Source organism: Meleagris gallopavo, chromosome 1, assembly GCF_905368555.1.
Source record: "Meleagris gallopavo chromosome 1, MGAL_WU_HG_1.1, whole genome shotgun sequence".
NCBI classification, from domain to species: domain Eukaryota; kingdom Metazoa; phylum Chordata; class Aves; order Galliformes; family Phasianidae; genus Meleagris; species Meleagris gallopavo.
In genome coordinates, this window is record NC_139404.1 from 47,566,154 (window position 1) to 47,588,784 (window position 22,631).

Sequence of the window (22,631 nt, forward strand, 5' to 3'; positions counted from 1 at the left end):
GCACAGAAGCATCAGTGCTTCCTTCCAATTTCCCCTGCTCTGTCTTTTTGCATCCATGCCAATCTTGGGTCAAAAATCCAGAGAGCACCTCTGACTCGGTTAAGCTGCTGGCCCCAGCAAAATGAGTTTGTCAGAGTGCCTCTGATGGCAGTGGAACATCTGGCTGTCCGAACAAACACTCACCTAGTGACAGAGCCATACACAAGAGCCCTGCTGCCCACTGTGTCAACCTGCTTGGCCAAAGAGTATTTCTGCACTTCCGCACGCAAGAAACTCTTGTCAAAGGATGAGTATAATAAGCTTACACAAAATTAAATGGACACATGCATGGGATGAAGTTTATCTAGGTCTAAAACACCCACAGTAGCAAAAATCACTGAGCCACATTGTACTAGAGACTGGGGGAGTATTTAGAAGAAGTATCAGCACAGAGTTGCATTGATCCTGTATTCTGTCTCAAGTTTCCTCTACTGCCCATCACTGGAAGATACACGGACCTTTGTGTAACAGCATATAAAATGATTCTAGATATGGCTGGACGTGGCTCTGGGCAGCCTGGTCTAGTGATTGGCAACCCTGCCCACGGCAGGAGGGTTGAAACTAGATGATCGTTGTGGTCCTTTTCAACCCAGGCCATTCTAGGATTCTACAGTTCTAAGATTCTGGACAGAAGGGCGTGTTGAAAATCACAATCATGAATATCTGCCTGAATCCCAGCCCTAGGAACACACAAGTGAACACAGAGCGTTCCTCATGTAAGACCCCCAGGTTTCCAAATTAACACAAAAAAATCAGTAAGAGTTTTCCAGTGGCTGAAAGCCACAGAAAATCAGCTTCCATCTCACACAGTCAGATAATGCAAGGCCACACCAGGATACCAAAAATAGCAATTTATTGGAGAAAGCACTATGACTTCTTATAGATGTGAGGTGATTAATATCCCAAACTGGCAATTTGAAGTCTTCCAAATCAACAGCTCCCACTAAGCTCACAAAGTCAATGATCAGCAAAAACTGTAACTCACATTACTGTATTTATTTAGTTAAAATTCTAGAGAACGTGCACAGAATACAGGCATCTTAACTTGTATAGAAAAGGCAGTTTAGTTTGCATAAACTTTTGGTACCAATAACACTGTTTATGAAACTTTACCCTGTCTGCTCAATGCTAAAGGGCAGCAGCAGAGCTGCAGAAGCAGAGCTTCCAAAGCTGGCAGCTGTTGGGTCAGATGTCCTTACTTTTTGTTCAGAAAGTGTGTGCATGTTATGAAAAAAAAAAAAAAAAAAAAAGTTTCCTCTGTAACACACTGCTGAGATGTGCATCTCTGTGCATATCAGGTTTATTACTGATCTTTCCAATATCTGAGACTTCACAGCATGAATTTTGAGAAATTTCAGGACTATGATCATTGCAATATATTTGTATCATCAGTAGCCAGAAATGACTATATCCATAGATAGTCTATATGTGACTTTCAAAATCAATTCAGGAACGCATGAACAGGGCAGAACTACATCCCTCCATTCCACACCCATGCAGATAAAAATTGTTTGTGATAAGAACAAGTCAGAAAGGCCTTTGCTTCTTAAAAAAGTCCTTCACAACTTACCACGCTTCCTGAACTCCCTTTGTTTCCCTTGATTTCCTTTTGATTTCTTTTCTCCTGTGCTGTAATAATTAACCATGGCAAACAGTTTTTCCCTTGCTTTTATTTTTTGAAAACTAAGTACTCATCTACTTTTACAAGTCCTGCCCAGCTGCTGTTGCATACAGGGAACTGAAACTCTCTTGTGAGGTCCACAGTGAAATTCTTACATGGCTCAGCAAAAGAGAAAATAATAAAAAAAGCAAACATCAGAACTTCAGCTTTTCTCCTATTACTGATACGATTTGTTCTCAAAAAGAAGGCACAGGTCACACAGCTCAACTGGCCAGAACCCAGGACACCATCTGAACAATTTTGTTCAGCTCCAGCAGGAAAATGTCTTTTGGAGAGCACCTGAACCCTGAGGCACTTTAGCATCAGAGGGGTGCACTTTTTACCAGAGCAAGGAATTGTACAAATATCCATAGTGGCACAGCGCATGTCACCATTACAGGCATCCTGCTGTCTCCCTGGCAGAGCTGACAGCTAAAATGCTGATTTGACGCTTCCCAAGGAAAGACTGACAGTGTCCTAATACAAGACCCATCCTTGATATTCTATCTGAAGTTTCAGAAAGGCTGCTGAGTATCTGATGTAAACCCATGTTTTCAAGAACAACCAGGCTTTCCTCCTTTAAAGACAGCTGCTCAGAGTAGCCCTTTTGAAACTCACTTCATTTAAGAAGAGAGAGCTGCACTTGCAGACATCCCACTAGATGCTCATCATTCATCAAATGCACCCTCAGATGACAAGTAATAGGCACCTGCTTTTTCACAGTCTGCATTTTTCTAATTCAATTAGAATACCACGTGCATTTCAACTTTGGTCCTTGTGTAGGCTAGTTTTAGAGCAGTATTACACACAAGTAATAGAAAGGTGATGAAATGGTCTTGGGGTCTTACTCATCACACTGTCCAGCTACTTGAGATCAGAACACAACACAATCTAGAATGCCCTACTTCAAACAGAAGGGACAGCAGCAAACAGAAATCTTCCTCCAAATACCTTTTTCCAGTCAGATGACAAAAATGTTGCTTTCCTGCACACTACAAGAAAACATAAAGGATGCTTATTTTCACTGCATTGTTTTGGTAGCAACGCTGATGTCCCTCACGTCCTTTTACATTGTTTTTCCAATTGCACAGATGCTTGCAGCATCTTACTGCTGCAGCAAGCTCAAGATGATAAAAAAAACCTGTATGCACTCTCATCATACTTCCCTGCCTGCCTCAGGTAAGACTAATAGCCTGCCAGCACTTGGACGTGACTCCTGTCAGGAACTAGTTCTAGTAATTGATTACTTCAGCTGCCTCAGCATTGAACTTTGGGAGCATGAGGAAGATAAAAACAAGACACTGTGAGATCATGAGAGTCTGTGATTGAGAACTTGGTCTGCAATGAAGGAGCAGGATCATCAGGAGTGTGTGCAGTGCTCTTTCTTCTAAAATGGTTAGTCCATAAAAGACCAAGGCATGGGTGTGAAAGGAGAGGATAATGGCTTTCTGCCTCTGCCAAACTGTTAGTTCATTTTGAAGAGAAGATAGACAGAGTATGGGGAACCTGTCAGTGCAAGGCAGCATCACTGGGATCCAGAGGTCACTCTTTTACAAACCAGACCTCATTGCGTCTCCCATAAGGCTTCATAGGGGGGTCGTAACCATTGCAGAAGTAGAAATCCTTGCGGTATGCAGCTTCACTTCCCAGAGCAGTCTTCAATTTGGCAGCGTAGTTCACATAGTCCACCTCTTTGGCATAGCCACCAAACTGCCTGTGAAGAAACCAGAAGTGGAGAAGAGCTAAGCAGTCTGGAAGAGCATGGAAATAAAGAGAACAGTGTATAGATACAATGTATTTAGAAACTCATTTTGATCCAGGTCCTGTCAGAATGCACTGGTGCAGGCACAATTCTTTGGGAACCAGCACACTTTATCTGCCACAGATCAATAGTCTCAAAGGTTACACAGCCTGAGCAGAGTTGACAGATCCCATACAGATCCATGTGTATCAGTCACTAGAACGGGCCTGTCCTTTGAATGAGTGTCATATCAGAGGAACAGTTTTTCAGAGCACAAAGTTATCTCTAAGTCAGCACAGTCCATGATCTTTCACAAACGCTGTCAACAAACACATTCACTGGGGTGTGAATAACAACCTCCTGGAAGCAAGATTGAGGGACAAAGGAAAAAGGGAGTCGGGGCATAGAGATATTAGCATGCGATGGCCTGGAACCCAACTGTTTTATGCTAATCTCCCACCAACAGAAACTGTTTCCACATCAGCCTACACCTTGTGGTCCTGCCTTTGGGCCAAGGTTTGAGACAAAATAGCCCGTTACAGCATTAGCAGCCCACATCTGCAGCAAAGGCCAGCTGCAGTCACAGGCACAGGAGGAGCCAGCAGTCTCTGACAGTTCAGTCAGCCAAAAAAGCTGAAGAGTCAGGGGTACATCCCGTGATAAAGAGCTTCTTGCTACTGTGATGCTAACTCAAGTTCAGCTTAAGCTGGCCAACAGCCAAAGACATTCTTAAAGTGATCTGAAGCAATGCAATGGCTGCTTGTACCCATGATGGACTCCAGCATTTAGGCTTCAGCTGACTCCTATAATCTGGTGGGAATCACACTAAGGGACATGCTTGATGACTAAGAATCATCGTGATCCCAGAAAATGGGGAAAACGATGGTTTTCAGAGATTATAAATGACTCAGCCCCTTCATACTCACCCTCCCCAGCTCTTCACCTCCTCTAGTGAAACAAAAAAGCCTTTCAGGGCTAACACTTATTTTCTCAATGATAAAAAAATTCATATTCCAAATCTGTGCAGCATTAATCATGACAAGAAATGACATAAAGCATGTGCCTTTCCAGTCTAGAATGATCCCTCTACCTCCTACCACATGTACCCCTTGTCCCGGAAGTCACCAGTAAAATCAACACTGCCCCTCACAGCCCCCTAAAAACCTCAGCACTTCGGAAAGCCTGGAAATCTCCGGATTTCTTACGTGGAATAAATGGTCATCCCTTGTCTCTCTTCAATCTTAATGCTTTCATCACTAGGACAGGGAGGACTGGCTTGAAATTGGTTCGGGATTCGCAGATAGACCTTCACTTTCTGCTGTAAGGAGCCATCTTCAGCAGGAAAAGCAGTGATGGAGACAGGAGCAGTCATGCCCATTCCAGCGCCTGAAAGACAGGCAGAGAAATTACTACAGAAGCCTAGGTTCTTGGGAACTCAAAGCATTAACAGGGCTCAGAAAAGCTAATTTTGGTTTAGAAGGCTCCTCATCATGATCCCTTCGCACAATCCAGCTGAGAGAGTGGGGTCCTTTGAGGTAGGCAGAAGAGCTTTTAGGCTTTTCCTTGCACCAAATCTCTCTCTTTTGCTTTCTATACAGGGATCCTGGGAGCTAAGGGTCCCCAGTAACCTCTGGGTGGCTCCTCATTAATGGTCCCAGTTTTGTGGTTCTCACCATACAGCTCACGACACCGAGATGCTCTTTTCTGACAAACCACCTCAAATACAACAAGGCCTACAGTTCTGGTGCAGTGGCATATTTGTAACTGAAGTATTTAAATATATGAGTATTTACAACATTATCACCTGTACTTAATGGTTAGGCTACAGTCAATACTGGGCGACAGAAACTTTCTCCTAAACCCTTCCAAACGCTTCCAGAGATCCAACAAGTTCCAGTGCCCCAAAACTCAGAGACAGTCTGGCTTTCAGGAGCACTGTCCATGTTTTCCTCCAGTCTGTACTGTAGCAACAGCACACATCTTGTCTGTTTCTAAGACGTACATGGCACTCAAGAACATTTTTCTTCCCTCTTTTTCTTTCAGCAGTAGTGAACCTACAACCTTCAGGATTAGGCACTGAAATGGCCAAGACCAAGACATCCTTCTCTTTTATTTGTACACTCTGATACCATACCTTTCTCCACACCATGTTATGGAAGGTAGCATGGTTTTCTCTACAGCAACAGTGATCATTATCTTTCTGAAACTGTAGGGCTGTAAACGCCCATTCCTTTCCCACTCAGCTCCTATTCCCATACAGACTATATAACTCCTACCACATGCTTGAGAAAGGTATGAAAGTCAGAGTATATGCTTTAGATCTTCTCTGTGGTCTTATCATCCTGTTCCGGATGATTACCGATGCACATACTTTAGTAAGCTGAGAATTAGAGGCAATCACCTGGAAGTGCCATTATAAAACACTGCAAAGCACTATTAAAAAGCAAGCTCACTGTTCATTACCCTTTCATGAATAAAAATCACCAGAGTATACAATACAAACTCAAGGTCATAAAAGTTATCTAGTTGCCTACAAGGGCAGGCTTTCTAGGTGTGATCACAGAACCGAAGCACTCTAGTTACCCTGGATTTCATTAGCTACCACCATACAGCCAGCAGGCTGTGACGAGCACGTGTGTGCCTGTCCTTGCAGACCTCACTGCACTCTACAACTCCCTCCAAGGGAGGCTGTGATGAGGAGGGGTTTGGCCTCTTCTCCCAGGCAACAAACAGGACTGGAGGAAATGGCCACAAGTTGTGCCAGAGGAGGTTTAGATTAGACATGAGGAAAAACTTGTTCTCTGGGAGAGTGGTCAGGCACTGGAATGGCTGCCCAGAGAGGTGGTGGAGTCGCCGTCCCTGGCAGTGTTCAAGAGGCTGGATGAGGAGCTACGAGATATGGTTCAGTAGTTTGTGGTAGCAATGGTAATGGGAAGATTGGACTAGATGATCTTGTAGGTCCTTTCCAACCTTGTGATTCTATGATTACCCCAGCGGCAAAGTAATACAGACCTATTTAAAAAAGCAATCTTTGCAATGTTATCCTCAGAATGGAAAGAGAGAGGAGTAGACTCACAGCATGACCTGGCTGGACCTTATCCTGTAGTTAAGTTGATTGCTCTCAATGAGAGATCATGCTCACCCTAGATCTCTAGTGATGGGGCCACATGGGCTGCAGTGACACCAGCTCTATCAACAGGGCTCCCATTGAGCAGCTACTACAGCTGCCCAGCGAGCATCTCACCTTTGTCATTGCTTCCTCCAACATACTTGAGGAGCTTCAGTGCTGCTTCCTTCGAGGCTTCATCAAAGGGCTTCCCCGTCACCTCCACCACAGCAAACTGCCCGCCTTCGCACTCCCTCTCCTCGTAGCTGAGCTGCTCCTGAGAGAATTAGGATGTTTAGTCTGGAGGAGGTGCAGGTGAGACACTACTGCTCCCTATAATGAGCTGAAAGGAGGATTTGGTGAGATGGGGGTCGGCCTCTTCTTCCAGGTAACAGTGATAAGATGAGAGGTAATGGCCTCAAGTTGCGCCAGGGGAATTTCAGGTTGGATATTAGGAAAAAGTTCAGAAAGAGTGGTGCTGCAGTGGCACAGGCTGCCCAGGGAGGTGGTGGAGTCACCATCCCTGGAGGTGTTCCAGAACCGTGTGGAGGTGGCACTGAGGACATGGTCAGTGGGCACGGTGGGGGTGGGCTGGTGGTTGGACTCCGTGATCCTAGTGGTCTTTTCCAACCTTAGTGATTCTGTGCTTCTGTGACGGCGAAGGACGAGAAGGGGAAAAAGAAGAAGCTGTTCCCACCCTTAAGAGCCCGCAGTGCCCCACATCCCGTCCCGGGCCGCTCAGCCGCCACAGAACACCGAACACCACCCAGCTCCGCACCCGGCAGCCCGAGCTGTGCCCCAGCGCCTGCCCGCCCCGCCGCCTACCTTCTCCCCCCTGCTCAGCACCCGGTAGGGCCACGTCTCCACCGTGCTCAGCAGGGAGTTCTTGATCATGCCCAGCATGTTGCCGTCTGGCCCGGCGCGGCCCGACCCGGCCCGTCACACCCCGGGCGAAGTGGGAGGGTCCGCGGGCGCTCCGCCACCCGCAGCGCGCGTCACGACCGCTAGGGAGCGCCCGCGGGCCACGGCGGTGACCCAGAGGGTGGAGAGGTGGGGGGGGCCGAGCGGTGTGTGCAGCCGTGCGGGCGCGGGTGCTCGTCTGGGGGAGAGGAGGAAGTTGGGAAACGGAAGTATAAGAAAAGGGAGGCACTGACAGAAGTGTGTAATGCTTAGCATGTATCCTTAAAGAGCGAAAAATAAAACGGTAAATGTGACATTAAGGCATTTCCCTCTAGAGATTTGTGAGCAGACAAAGCAGTTTGAGAGGCTGGATGTGACCATCTGATCCAGCTTGACTGGGCTGTCACACAGTGAGTGACAGGAGCTGCTATCCGTAATGACAAGGCCACAGATCTGGTCATTTATTTACCATTTGTATAATTTGGTTCATTCACCATTATGCAAGAAGTTCAAAATCTGTAATCCATTATGCATGTTGCAACTCATTTCTGGTTGTTTGTTTTTGGGGGGAAAAAAGTGAATTTCTCTCTTTAGATGGGGAGTTTTGACAAAAATACCAGTGTGCACCTATCTGTGCAGGAACAGTGGGCTGGTTCAGACCAGATGTGTCCCTTGCCCAATCCTTTGCCTGTGGCAGAATCTATAGGTGAACATGTAGGTAGAAAGTAAAAGCATGCAGTGATCGAGTCTGGCCTTGCAGCTCCAGCCATCCCTGGGCCAGAAATCCTGTCTTGCTGTTTCAAATAGTCCTGGATGGATTTTATATAACTTCATACAATTTCTGATTGCCTGATGAGATGCTCATGTCTGAAATACAAATAGATAATGAAAGCTGACATTTGTGTTGTGTTCTTTCTCCACATGGGCCAAGGTGGGTAGTATTCAGCCTTGAGGAAAGTGCACAAAGCAGCCCCTGGAGGGAAATATACAGCTGATGCTGCAGTGCTGCCTCGTGGCTCCGAATGCAGAACAATGAGGAAGAGGTCGATGAGGTCTTTCTCTCCTCTTATTCCCTGTTATTGGGTAAATATGTTCTGAAATCAAAGTACTCTGCATTTCCTTAGAAATTAACATGAAAGCTTTGCCTGCAGAAATTATGATGAAAGCTTTGACTGCAGTCATCGTGAAATGGTGGAGTTCAGGATCCATAGGAGGATCATTGCTAGGATGATGTATAGCAAGCTCAGTGCACTGGACTTTAAGAGAACAGACTTTGGCCTCTTTGGGATCTATCTGCTTGCTAGAGGACTGTGGGACAAATCCCTGAAGTGAAGAGGGTCGCAAGGAAACTGGTTGATATTCAAGAATCACCTCTTCCAAGTTCAGAAGCAATGCGCCTCAACAAAGAGGAAGTCGGAGAAAAACACCAGGAGGCCTACATAGATGAACAAAATGCTCCTGGCCAAACTCAAACACAAAAAAGAGACCTGCAGGGAGTGGAAGCAACAACAGGTAGCCTGGGAGGAATGCTAAGAAATTATCCAAGCAATGAGGGATCAGATTAGGAAAGCTAAAACCCTCATAGAATTAGATCTGGGCAGGGACATCTAAGACAAAATGAAAAGCTTCTGTAGGTATGTTGGTGACAAAAGGAAGATTAGGGAAAATGTGGTCCCTTTTTGGAAGGAAATGGGAGACCTCATTACTTCAGACATGGAGAAGGCTGAGTTACTTAGTAACTTTTTTCCTCAGTCTTCACCAACAAATGCTCTAGCCATGCTGCCCAAGACACAGAAGGCAAAGGTATGGACTTGGAGAATGAACAACCACCACTATATGAGAAGATCAGGTTCAAGATCACCTAAGGAAGCTGCAATTGAACAACTGATGAGATATATCCATGGCTTCTGAGGGAACTGGAAGATGAAGTTGCTAAGCCGCTATCCATCATATTCGGGAAGCTGTGGCAGTCCAATTAAGTTTACAACAACTGGAGAATTTGTACATGGGAAATATTTACCAGACTGTTTCATGCATCTCATCCCTCTCCCCCACTCCCTACTCAACTCCTAGATCCCAGCCACAATCTTCCTGTGTTACTTTTAGTCCATCTTGAAGGATGTCACATAAAACTAGATGCTCCACTTTCCCTCTTGATGGTATTGAAGTGTCACTGATCTACTTTCCATATGCTCAGGTATTGGAAGAACTTAAAAACCTAGTCTGCGTACTAACTGTTTATAACGAATGTGTCTGAAAAACAACTGTCTGACCAGATTACCCCACAACCATTTAGACATAATCCATTCCTTATTTTTATTCTCATAAAGTGTTTAAAAAATGGTTTATTTTTCTCTCTGGTCTTTATACCTACGTTTCAACAGATTGCAGGCATGCCATTAGCTATAGTGCTGGATGGAAATCTCTGTATTAGATTTACCTTTAGAGATCTGAAGAGTAAGCCCACTCTTTCCTCTGTTCAGTTCATAACTTGATTTTTGCATCGTTTTTTTTTTTGTTTGTTTGTTTGTTTGTTTGTTTTGGGTTTTTTTTTTGTGTGTGGGGGGGGGGGGTGTTACTGTTTCTTACCAGGAAAGCAAAGACAAGCTGAAAGCAAAGTATACTATGTATATCTAAGCTTTGGGAGTATGTAGTTCTTTTTTTTTTCTACAGATCTTAATTGTGCTGAAGGATATGGAGGTTGATGTTTGAATATGGAAAGGATACTCTGTGAATAAAACATCAGCTGTGTTACCAGCAAGACACCAATTGAATTACAGGTGATTTCTGGGACTAAGCTGTTTCCTAAGCTATTTTGGAAAATCTTTGTTGACATCTGCTTATAACACTAGGTACCAAAATTGTTTTGTAGAAACATCGCCTGTTTTCAAAGGGTCTTGGCAGAAGTCACTGTGTTGCCGTTCACAGTGTTGGAAGTTATGGGCATATCTATTGCATAATGTTTTTGGTGCCCATCTGCAGGGAGCCAAAAGAAAGCTCACTGAAGAAGGTAGGTAGCTTTGGTCCCAAGAATCTGACATATCATCACTCTTGAAACCATACACATAGTCCAAGGTTATCCAACTCTACCCACTCTCTGAACATGTGAATGGGGCATTCTTTGCATTGGTGGAGAATAGGTTAAGGCTATATTTTAAAACATAACTTTCTCTCCCCCTCCTTACCCAGCTGGAAGTACAAAGCCCTAATCTATCTTCCTGCATTCATCCGGCATTCAGCACTTTTGAAGATTGAATTCCCCAGCTGTTTCTGACAGAGTGCTGTGAAAATAGGACAGAGAAATTCAGCTGAACTTTTTAAAAAAGAGCTTACCCTGGTAAGAAGAAGGAATGACAGCATAACCTAAAGGTATTCACACTCAAGTAGACCAAGTTTCTCAACTTATTTTGCATAGGACACAAAACAACCATCACTGAGAACCAGAGTAGGATTTGACCTACTGACCTAGGCTTGAAATAAAACAACAACATGCAGAAGTTCTTGTCTCCTCAGTAAAATCATCTTGTATGTGCTTTAGTTTATTTTGTTTAGCAGTGTCCCATTGAGAAAGGTTTAAGCAGGTGCAAAAAATAAAGGTTTTCCTTTTTTTTGCTGGTAGAGAGCTAATTCCTCTGAAGTCTCCTGTGCGCAGGCAACCTTCTCCTATGCGTTGGGAGTCTCCGCAGCTGAGTATTTCCACGCCTCTGGCTCTGCAGAGCGTTAATTCGGATGGGAAGGACAGCTTTGTTGATGACATTGAGCCTTTCATTCAGTTCTTCTAGCCTTTTCCGTATTGCCTGGACTTCCCTCACAAGATTCTCCACAGCCGCAGAAACAGGGCGGAGACTGCAGAGAAAGTAATACAGAAGAGTAACTCTGAGGACTATTCTTGAACGTGCAAAATAAATTGCCAGGCCTTGTGTTTCTTGAAGAAGGGAGGGCCCTTCATGCTGAAAGAGCTGCAAGCAATTAGTTAAAAGATGCTTCCAAAACTTCAGCACTTCCAAAACCATAGTGCTGGTCCATTAACAGACCAACTTCTTCTCCCTGCACAATGGCCAAGTCCATTAGTTGATCTGTAACACAATTCATTTTTCCAGCCTGTTCTCACAGGATTGAGGAGCTGAGGGCAGAGTAAATGTTATTCAGAGTAGTTCTTACTGTCATTGCAATTGAGAATATTTCCCAATAAAGTGTGATCAGGTTAGTCAGTTTACTAGGGTGCCCAGAGCTGCCAGCATAACAAATACCAACAGTGGGATTCATCTCTCTACACCTGAACAACTTGAAAGTTAAGGAAGATTAATCCTGGTTGAGGCAGGACAGCCAGGGGAAGTCAAAATCTTGCTTCCAGATGAAGGGAATTACCTGGAGATCTCCGGCAGCAAAGACTCTGGGTTGTTTAGCAGGATGTGTTTCATTTGCCAGAAGATGCTGTTTCCCCATTTCTCAAGTGTTTGAGTAATGCTGTTAATGCCTCCTATGTTGACTTTGTCAGCTAGGTTAGCAGCATGGCCATGGAAAAGAGGAAAATAAGTTTGACAGAACAAGAAAATATGAGCCAATAATCTAAGTTTAATTCCCCTCCCCTTCACCTCAACAGTGAGTTGCAGTGAAATGCCAAATATTAAACATATGGAGGATCTAAATTAAAAAGCATTAAAAAACTCTCCCTCACAACATATTTCTCTGCCTTCTGTTGCCAGAGTTTTCTGCTGTCACTGGATGCTCCAGCGGACTATTTCTAAAATCATTTTTCTCCAAAAATCTCAGTAGCTACCCAGGAATCAAGAAAGAACACTCATGAATGAGCAGTATGTGTCCCACTCCAAGGACAATATATGCAAATCTTCAGCCCTGAGTTAGCAAATACCTCCCATGTTGACCCACCACCACCTCTTACCGCCTTCTCTGTAGTCCCATTTCAGACTGTGGTCCAGAAAGTCCTCCTGTGATTTACTGCAGGGCAAGAGGATGAAGAAGAGGAAGAGAGGAAGAGTCACCATGATGGTGGTTCGTAGGACCTTGACTTTCCCCTGCTCTGTGGAGACAGAAAATCTTGCTAGCTGCTTTATTTCTCTCTTTCCTCTCTGTCTCTGTCTCCCATTTGCGACCTGAACACCAAATTTCTCTCTGGTAATGTATTGCTTTGAAATATTTTTCAAGCTGCTCAGCATGGCGTCTACAGAAGCGAGGGACTTTTTTTCAAGGGCACAAAGCACCTTACTTTTTTTCAAGCTATTGGAGACGCTTCCTCAGTGGGCAGCAGCCAGGAAAGTAGCTTCACTTGGTATGTAGCTATGCTAGGATAGCACCTAGCACTTACTTGCTATAAATGTTATGTGAATGTCGATGGGAGGCACTAAGAGACGCAGAAATAGTTACATCCCCGCTTTACAGTTAGAGAAAGCAAGGCACAAACTAGCAAAGCAATTCATCAAGGATTTAATACGGGCAAGAATAGGGAGTTGTTCTCTATGACCTTGTTCACAACCCAGTAGCATAACTGAGACGATGCCCTGTGATGGGGTCTCAGAGACAAAATACAACCAAACAAACACCTAAAAAAACAAAGCCACATGCTGTCTCTCCTTTGCTCTGGTAGACCTGGGGGGGTCTGTTCCTTATCTTTCAAGTTCACCATCATTCCAAAGCACATGGAAGTCAACTCTAGCCTATAGGCCCTCCTGGACATGTACTATCTCTGAATGCAAGGGAATAGGTTAGTCTTTCCGCAGCTTCTTGTCCTGCTAATTTGTTACTCTGTCTTGAGTATGCAAGCCTTCAGTGTTGAATTCGATATCCATTTTTTTTTTTTTTTTTTATGTCACAGTCAGCTGTTCTGGTAGAAACTGGCTGGAAATATCAGTTATATACATATTGCACACAGCAAACAGAAAATGTGCATTGCCAACTTCATGAGTTTTAGTGATGATTTCAGTCATCTGTAGTCACAGTGATGGAAAGCTTGTGTGAGAAGCAGGCACATTCAGAAAACTCAAATTATTCCCCTGTTTGTATACATGCATCAAAAGCCTAAGACCTTGCTGCAAAATATGAGGACATCAAATTGCTTTTTTACCATCAGATAACCCTCATTTTCTAACCATCTGGGAAGAATTCAGCCACCTCAAAACCTATTGGGAGCTGTACCAAATAAAGCAGAACATAAATAAATCCTTTTACTTTGCGCTGTTCTTACATTTAATCACTTGTGTATCTTAATTGAAACTGCATTTATTTTTCCACATATTCAAATACAGTAGTATGAATATAGACATACTGATGGAAAATGTCTTGCTATTCTAAAAATATTACTTTCCACCTGTCAGGATATACTTTGCATTCAGTATTCTTCTTCTAATTGTGGTGTTCATTTAAAGGAAAAAAAAATAAATTGCCTTCTTCCTATCTCACACATACACACACCTTTTCTTCCTCCCCCAGCTGACCCAGAGTGAGCTGGCAGAATGCAGATCTCTAAGAAAGTTTGATGATGTCTTTGAGGCACATAAAGAAACAGTCTCTATGGACGTTTTTGAAACTATCTGCACTGACACCTCAACCTCTGCCTCTCCAGTCTTCCAGATAAATACTCAAGCCTTCGGACTTTTTTTTTTCCTTCCTTTTTCTTTTGATGACTATGCGCTGCACATCCCTTTTTAATCTTCCCTGATGGGAAAGGATTCATTAGACAACAATGTCTTTAATTGCAAACGATTTTAAAATGCTGCCAACAACAAGGAGACAGTGTGGCCTTCCAGCTCATTTTAAGACATCCTGAAGAGACTGGCCACTCCTTACCCTTTCCACATACCATCTGTTTCAATGCCCTAGGGCTGGAATACTTTGATCATTTTGTATTTAATAAAAGCAGGATTGTGATGAGTTCCACCTGTATCTAGTACTGAAAGTCCAGCCGACTTGACCTCAAACTTTTCAAAGCATCAAGCATCCAAATGGATCACAAGACCGACATGCTCTGTTTGCAGAGCCCCTCAGGGACCAGTTTATTTGTAGCTTTGTTACCACGTTTCTGAGTGCCTGCTGTAATTTGATATCAGGATAAACATCAGGTTGTAAGCATTTTGAAACAAATTTCCATATCTCAGATACTTACACAAAAATCAAGCTGTCTTCTCTCTCTTAGGTGGAACTGTAGAAGGCAATTGAATATTTGCTAGGAAGGTTTCTAGCAGAAAAAGTCTGCAGGGTCATCTGTAATAGGAACCAGATGCCAAGCCTAAGTATGTCTTCAAAACTGTCACAGCGTTGCACTGGAAAATACTGTCAGGGTAGAAAGCAGATTCACAAACACTCACATATTTTTGGATGAAAGCTCTTTTCTAAGTCTAGAGAATAACAATGAGGTAGTAGCCTTGTTACTGCTACTACTAATTACAGTAATATGGCATGTTTTCTGACAGAAAATTACATCATATTCTGTCCTTGGAGCGGGGTAAGCGCGGTGATTCACTGTCTTCATGTGAAAGCAATGAAGACAGACACATTCATCACATTATCACACAATATTTTTTTCTTTTCATCTCTCAGTGCCTCACTCCAACATGATAGAAAAACTTCACAAGCCAAATACCCTGAGCACAGCACAGCCAGGATCCAAGCCTGAATCCCTGTCCCAGACCAAAGGAGTACTGCCAGAATCTGAGCACCCATCCCTGTGCCCCAGTGTCACTCACCCCTTCTGTCTCTGACTGCTATACTCCATTTCCAGTAAGCACACAGCAGAGAACAATGACAGAGCACTGAGATTTCATTGGTAGCCACCCCAGGTTTCGGCACAGAGGGGAAAGCAGGCAATGGCTTGAGTTCCCTACTGCCCATGGGCTCTGCTGGCTGCTAGGATGCTGGGGAATCATCCAGGTTATGCTCTCCTGTTGCCAAACACGGCTTCCTTTTGGAATACATGCTATCCCTGCCTCAGACATGTGAGATGTTGCAGAGTGGCTCAGAGCTCGCCTGCCCTTGTGCAGCAAGGAGGATTGAAACCTTTGCCTGCACTTCTAGATGCTCTGAACATACGCTGTCCTGATGCCATATGTGAGCATCCATTGTGTTAGATAAGCACATGCTTGCTTTGAGGTGAGGGCTGTTGATTAGAGCTAGCAGTCACTGTGGTGATACATAAAATGAAGGATTTTTTGCTGTAATATTGGGCTGCCAGTGAATTAGCTTTGTGGTTTCCATTTGAGACCTGTTCTACTCTCATAATTTTCCCAAGTTCCTTTCAAGCTCCTTTCAAACTAAAGCTGAAGAGTGATACTGGATTTGGGGGTATTTGCAGAGAAATAAAATATATTTCTAAGTGAATCAGGGAGCTTGTTCTCAGGTAAGTCATAAATGCATAAAATATAACTTCTATCCCCAATAATAGTAATGGACATTTAAACAACAAAGTAAGTGTAAGACTCTCAATTTTGTAAAGAATCTTGAGATAGAATAAGGATGTTTTGGAGGCTACTAGAATTTTTCTGTCTTTATTTCCATATAGAATACTTTAAGGATATTTTAAGGTCATGTTACTTACACACACAGCACTGAAATTTTCTGTTTTATGTATAAAATCAAAGAAGTTTCCGGCGCTATAAACGAAACAGTTACACATAAAAAAAAACATTTAGTAGCTGCACACAGTATCTCAGTTAATACCAGTTCTGCTAGAGCTCCCAAGCTAAGATTCTGAAAAGACTTTGAGCTTTGTAGAGGAGAGAGCTGCCAAGTCTGTAAGTTCAAAATAAAGCAGGCGCAAGTCCTCCCTATAAAGCGGATGGCATTTGTTAGCTCTCCAAGCAAAAGAATGGGGTAATATCAACATTAGCATATGGCTGCGGTATTATGTAATGGTGGAAACTTCAAGAAAAATGCCAAAAGCAATTTAAAAATCAGAGCCAACAATGTTAACCCAGCTGCTCTGATACATCTGGAATATCACCTGTTACAAAAGCCCTTATGAAGAATCCCTCGGTTTAGATGCATGTGAGTTAAATGCTGTACGTTGGTACACATTCAGATGCCTCTTTGGGTTACTCAGCCATAACAATACCTTTATGTTTTCAAGTTTGACAAAACACCAGAGTAACAGTAGTGCTTTTGCATATAGTTAAGAGTTACACTGCTCATTTTCTACCTGAATGTTCCATGAGATCAGAGCACCCAAATCCAGGTGCAGAATACACATCTGTTGTATATCATGACATCGGTCAAGTACATTTTGAGGAGATAATATACATTTTCTGCCTCTTCTCCAAGTGTACCTGCCTTTTCAGGATGTGCCTCATCTCCATCTTCACTAAGAGCTCCCTCCTAAGAAATTTCCTCTCTCTCCCTGGATAGGCAAATACAATTCTGGCACTCTCCATGTCTGTCTGTCTGTCTGTCTGTCTGCCTCAAAGGATCTGCTCATTCTTTCTCCCACCTCTGTTCTCTGGAAATGTAGGTAGCAATCCTCCAGCCTCCAGGTCTACACCACTCTGCACACATTCTCTCCTCTCCTGAGTCCTTCAACCCAACAAGCTCTTTTCTAGGCGCATGGGGTCATATCCTCCTCAGGAAGAAAGCAAGCACTCCTGGAAAAGAAGGCAGAGAAGGGCATACAGGCATTACCTGCAGTCTTGAGGACAGTCCTTCCGGAATGAGATTTCCAAACCTCTGCCTGCTTGCTCCTCTTCTTACCACCCCCTCTGCATTTCAGCTTGCACTGAGTGACGTACTCGTCATTTCCCTGTTCTTTGCATTCCCACAGCCTGCTCCAGCTGCACCTCTCCTGCCCCTCCCTCCCACTCCTTCAGGCTGGCCATCCCACCACGCATGGTAGCCTCGTGGGAAGGGAAGGAGCATGGAGCCCCTTTGAAAGCAGCCCTGCCCATGAGGATACCCCTATCTCTCTTTGCTGCTGGTTCTTACAGGCAGTGCTCAGCCCTTCCAGCACAGCTATCTGCCTTCTCCTAGTCACACTTTCCACTATGCGCTTCTTCTCTGGCTGCTTGAACCCTCCAGCCATCCAGCCACGAATTAGTTCACCATGTTGTTCCTGCCTCTTAGCAAGCATGCCAATTAATTCCCTGCTGATTATTCACTCCCAATGTGCACTGCCAAATCTATTTCTGGTGGAATAAACAAGGAGGGATGAATCGACAGCAGGGTTATTATTTTTTTCCCTGCTCCTCCTCCTCCGGGTGTGTGCCTGCCAAGGCTAACAGGCTCAGGTCTGGTCAGCACTAGACAAAGTGATTTCCAAAGAAATGCAAGGTATTAAAAGGATGATTTTTAGGAAGCAGGAGGTGAGGCCTCAGATCTGATCTCTTCTGTGTCACATTGACATTTTTCAGTGATTTGAGGATGTGCAGCCGCTGTGGCCCTGAGCAACACAGTTCCTGTACATCTAGGCTCATGACTAGACCTACGGCACTGCTTGCAAGTGCAGTGGCCAAATCTGCATTCTTCCTTATATTACTTATCCAGTATCAGTTGGCAACAACACCCTCTCTGCTTCCTGACCAGGCTATTCTGATTTAAAACTCTGCTGTCTGTGGCCAAAATGTCTGTGCTAAGTAGTGAAAAAAAAAAGGTCCTTTTCCACAGGGCAAAGGATTGTCCAGCCATTCAGAATAAAAACCCAAGTCCAGAAATAACGGAGCAAGAGTCTGTGTGCAAGTTACAGTAAGAGCCAGATCCCCAGCTGGAATGGACTCAGCATTGAGGTTGCAGCAGGGCAGTGCTGGTTCACCCAAGGTGAGGAGGTAATGGGCAGGGAAACTGAGTGGGCTCCTCCTGAGTATATCTATAAACATCAGCCAGTGCTTTGCCAGCCCAACTCATGGAAGAGGTCCACCACGAGGGCTACCTATTTCTCTGACACTGGACACTAACAATTCAGGCTGCTCTTGCCTGCCTCAGTCCCACTGGCTTCATGGCAGGGAAATTTCCGAGAACACTGCCCTATTACAGAGCCATGCTGAAGCAGTATGACACTCAGTTGCAGAGTTATAAAACGCCAGTTTTCAAAAGCAGCACACAATACACAGGCTTAACACAAACCAGCCTCCGGAAGAACTGGAAGGTTGTTTTGTCAGGCTTCAAGCAAGCAAACAAAACGTCCAGGCAACAAGCAAATAACCCAATCATCTGTCTCCAGCTGTTCCCTGTTTAACACTGGGCAAATGCAGTCTCATCATGCGGGGACAATAGGACACAGACGAGCCCTGAATGAGCCTGCTGGGATATCCAGATGAACACAGCAGGGCACTCTGAGGCACCCCAAGTCCAGACTGTGCTGGTGAAGGGTTGTGCTCAACATCCCAGACTTGTGCTGGCAGCAGACTGTCTTTGTGCAGTTCTTGGGATTACTGGGGGTAAAGAACATGAGGGGGCTGCAGTACTTTCCTTCTCTCCCTCCTGCTTGCTACCATCCACATTTCCAGAAGTGTGAATGAGGAGAACTGGCCAGCTCAGACAGGGACACCAGCACCCATTTGCCACTTCTGTACTGAGCTAGGCAGAGATCAGGAATTTCATTAGTACAATCAAACAACGAGAAACTCACCGTTTCCTTTTCCCTTCCCCTCCCCTCCCCTCCCCTCCCCTCCCCTCCCCTCCCCTCCCCTCCCCTCCCTCCCCTCCCCTCCCCTCCTTCCTCCTTTCTCCCTTCCCTTCCCTTCCCTTCCCTTCCCTCCCTCTCCTCCTTCCTTCCCTTCCCTTCCCTTCCCTTCCCTTCCTTCCCTTCCCTTCCTCCTTCCCTTCCCTTCCCAGGTTTGACTGCCTGAGCTCATCAAAAACTGTGCACTGCTAAAACTTCCCTGAAATGCTCTTGCTATAGGTAGCAGAAAACATAGAGTGCTTTGTACCTGCTAGGAATGGTATCACTTTTGCTGTTTTGACTTACTCTTATTGTTTCTTCCTGTTAGCTCTTAGTGCTTGATTACATTTTAATTTGTTGTTTGAACAGACATTTCCTATTTGTTGCAGTATCTGCTCACATGTGAGTTCTCTGTCTTGGAGAGACTCAGCCAGGCTCTGGAGTAACAAGGACAGTGTTCCTGGGTCTGCCCACATAGCCATAGTCAACAATACAAAGGAGAAGGGCAGGACAAGAAAAGCAGGCAAGAGTATTAGCACACACAGAAGTGCAAAGATACAGGTTGGCACATGGGGCTGCCGACAACCACACTTTTCCTCACATGAGAACCTGCACGCATGTTCTGTGGGGTCACCAGACCAGAGGTGAGATCAGCATAGACTCCTTGAACATCAGTTTCCCTGCTCTGAAGTTCACCAACCACTTATGGTTCTTCTGCTGTGAGCCCCAGCAACCTCCACACTCTTCTGTGGGAAAGAGAGAGGCCCAGCAGAGCAGCAGAAAGGCTGACTTTGCTACAAACTGCCAGTAACTTTACCACTTTTCAGTGTGCATGATGTGCAGCTACCAGCTGCAAAGAGGGAAAAAAATGGTTACCTTTGAGGAGCCATGCTTAAGGCAGCTCATCTTGGAAGCAGAAGGCAGGATCAGCAGGGATGTACAGGCCAGCATCTGGCAGCCTGCACATAAGGCAGCTTGACAGAGAGAAACAGTAATTATCGCCAAGGCCAGCTAATGAACCAGAACTGTGCAAACACAGAACCACTGTGAACCTAGTCTGATCATGTAACTGTGCCAGATTCCATGTTGTGAACCAGAACAACCTGGCCTTGCAGTTTGTGACGCTGTGGCTTCAAACACTGTCTTCCTGCAGCCAGGTGCAGACATGACAGCAGAGCCTTAACAGCTCACTGGGAGGTGTATACCCCTCAAGTCTTACAGCGAAATTGCATGCACAATCATTTCATCATGCAGCTCTCCCAGAGTGACCTGCTTTAGTTGGAGCATTTTCAACAGCAGTTTTAGTGGGCCCTTTCAGAATCAGGGAGCTCTATACAGCCACTCATACTCAAACACTACGTTTGAGAGGAGAGCCTAAATATCTGTAAATATATCCAGGGCTGTCCCATCCTACATGTAGAATTCGGCATTTTTAGCATTTTAGGGTAAGAGATAGTGCCATCAAGTTGAACCAGGGGAGGTTCAGGTTGGATGTTAGGAACAATTTCTTCTCAGAAAGAATGGTGGTGCTTCATTGGAACAGGCTGCCCAGGGAGGTGGTGGATGTGGATGTGGCACTGAGGGACACAGGTAGAGGGCATGGTGGGGATCGGTTGGTCTTGGTGATCTTGGAGGTTTTTTCCAACCTTAATGATTCTATGGTTCTATGTTTATGTGCAGGCAGGCTGGAGAAGGCTGAAATTTCTGGCAAAAGGTTGGCGAGAAACAAGGCAGTGCTGCAACCCAACTCAAACCTCTTCCACCATTTATTTGTCCCACCCTTCACAAAGTGAGCTGCAGCTGTACAAGGGAAATCACTGCACAAAAAGGTCAGTATTCCTCACTTGTGGGATGCTCACTGTAGGCTGGTCCAGTGGCTGAAGCTGAAGTTAAGACTTGCACAAGCATAACACAGATGAGGGGCTTCAGAGTATGTGTTTCCATGCTCTTTGGCTTGTAACACTTTTCTAAACAACCACATTGCAACCCAGGGTCCCAGTATTTCATTTTTTCAACATCTTACATCTTCAAATTGATTCAAAAAAAAAAGTAAATAACAATTCATGTAAAAGCAGCATTCACACAAATGAATGATTTATTTGTAACTTCAGTTTTATTTTCACAGCTATTTGATTGATATTAGTACACTTGACAGGTCCAATTTAAATGCAAATCAGCTTCCATTTGCAATGTAAATAAGCAAAACTTCATTTTTCATGCTTTGCATATTATTAAACTTTTGAACACTTTGCTCAGCCATACATAACCTCAAAAGCATCCGTTTTCACCATAGATCACTTGCCCTTGCTATCCTTTAGCCTCACGGAGATCTCAGGAATTGGAGAAGAGCCATTTTTGTGGGGATGCATGCATTTAAAAGTGGGTTATGCTGTCCCATAAACACGTGAGCATAAACCACAGTCTCTTGTAGTATATGTGTGTGTGCCTGGTGTTAGAAGACCACAAATGAGGACATCAGATTTTCCAGTTCACAGTTCTGGCTGTTTTCCACTCCGTCCTTGCTCCCAGGTCTAATTAATGCCAGAAGCTTTTTCTTAGAAAGAACCCTGCAGGATAGCTCTTGTCCCTCTGTATCACAAGATTTGCTAAGTGAGACTTGAAAAGCATCCAGGATCTCTCTTGTAAATATTGACATAGTTACGGGATCACCACTGCTCCTAAATCAAAAAGTGGAGGAGGAAAAATGGCAATAAGGAACAGGACTTTGTACTCAGAATGACCTAGAAAGAAAGGAAAAAGAATAACTCTGATGGCTCCTTCATGTGCAGCTTCTGAGGAAAGTCCTGATCCGAGGCCTGATCAATGGAAACACTCCTAGTGGTACTAAAAGATTTTGGATTGGGAGCTGTTTCTCTCTTTCCAGTTCCAATCTGAAAAAAAATCAACCAATTCCCTTCAACAGTTAGGCCACTTGGTGTCTCTCTTCCGCTCCCTGCTTGCTATGAACGTTTGAAGAGTTACAGAGGAAAAGGGCAAGGACGTCATTTGAGGGATTGGGAAGAGAACTGCAGCAGTAGATGCAGTACTAGCTACTCAGACTCTTCTCTCTGGTGTCGGACGTGCATGGGGCTGGGAATCAGGAAGGTGGGGCTCTGTGGCTTTGGGGAAACCACAAAACTCTCCTTGCTCAACTTCCCCATTGCGGGAAAGGGAGATTGTGGTAAGATGGAAAAGAGCATTGGAAAACACCCTGGTAGGCTTTTGTACTGTAGTTATAAACTGCAGAATAAAACCAAATCAAGATTTCTTGCAAGTTCTCATAAATGAAGGCACATATTTATACCAAAAATAAGTAGAGCAGTGTCTCTTTCTGCGTGAATCATAGGCCTACAAGCGTACTGCTGTATCTGTCTGTGCTGGGCGTGCTGTACAAGACGTGCAAACCTGGGCAGTGCTTGATCACAGCTCACAGGCTGAACCAGGCCTCCCATCATTCCCGCCCTTGTAAAGGAACATGTGGGGAAGGAATGGCGGCTGAGCCTGAGGAGCTCCGGTTTCGGTGGGAGCGTGCGGCCTGTGCGCTGCAGACGAGGTCGGCACTCGGTTGCGCCGGGAGCGCGGGTCGCCC

General features: G+C 44.6%; 2 protein-coding genes across 4 annotated transcripts; both read right to left on the bottom strand.

The window, feature by feature from the left end:
- Positions 1-875: 875 nt before the first annotated feature.
- On the bottom strand, positions 876-7,603 carry HEBP1 (heme binding protein 1). The gene is made up of 4 exons (XM_085224767.1): positions 7,372-7,603; positions 6,685-6,823; positions 4,646-4,826; positions 876-3,413 (listed from the first exon to the last, which is right to left on the bottom strand). Exons 1-4 carry the CDS (start codon positions 7,447-7,449, stop codon positions 3,242-3,244), a joined length of 570 nt encoding a protein of 189 aa, XP_085080893.1. The 5' UTR covers positions 7,450-7,603; the 3' UTR covers positions 876-3,241.
- A 2,419-nt stretch (positions 7,604-10,022) lies between these two features.
- On the bottom strand, positions 10,023-17,523 carry LOC146545294 (uncharacterized). Of its 3 annotated transcripts, XM_085224784.1 has the most exons (6): positions 17,371-17,523; positions 16,883-17,033; positions 14,567-14,664; positions 12,350-12,487; positions 11,815-11,944; positions 10,023-11,292 (listed from the first exon to the last, which is right to left on the bottom strand). In XM_085224784.1, the coding sequence occupies exons 4-6, from the start codon at positions 12,450-12,452 to the stop codon at positions 11,070-11,072; spliced, it is 456 nt and encodes a 151-aa protein (XP_085080910.1). In that variant the 5' UTR covers positions 12,453-12,487; positions 14,567-14,664; positions 16,883-17,033; positions 17,371-17,523; the 3' UTR covers positions 10,023-11,069. The 3 variants fall into 3 exon arrangements, with proteins under 3 accessions (XP_085080910.1, XP_085080901.1, XP_085080906.1); XM_085224775.1 differs by lacking the exon at positions 16,883-17,033 and having other exon boundaries at positions 17,071-17,504; XM_085224780.1 differs by lacking the exon at positions 16,883-17,033 and having other exon boundaries at positions 14,567-14,733; positions 17,071-17,504.
- Positions 17,524-22,631: the final 5,108 nt, after the last annotated feature.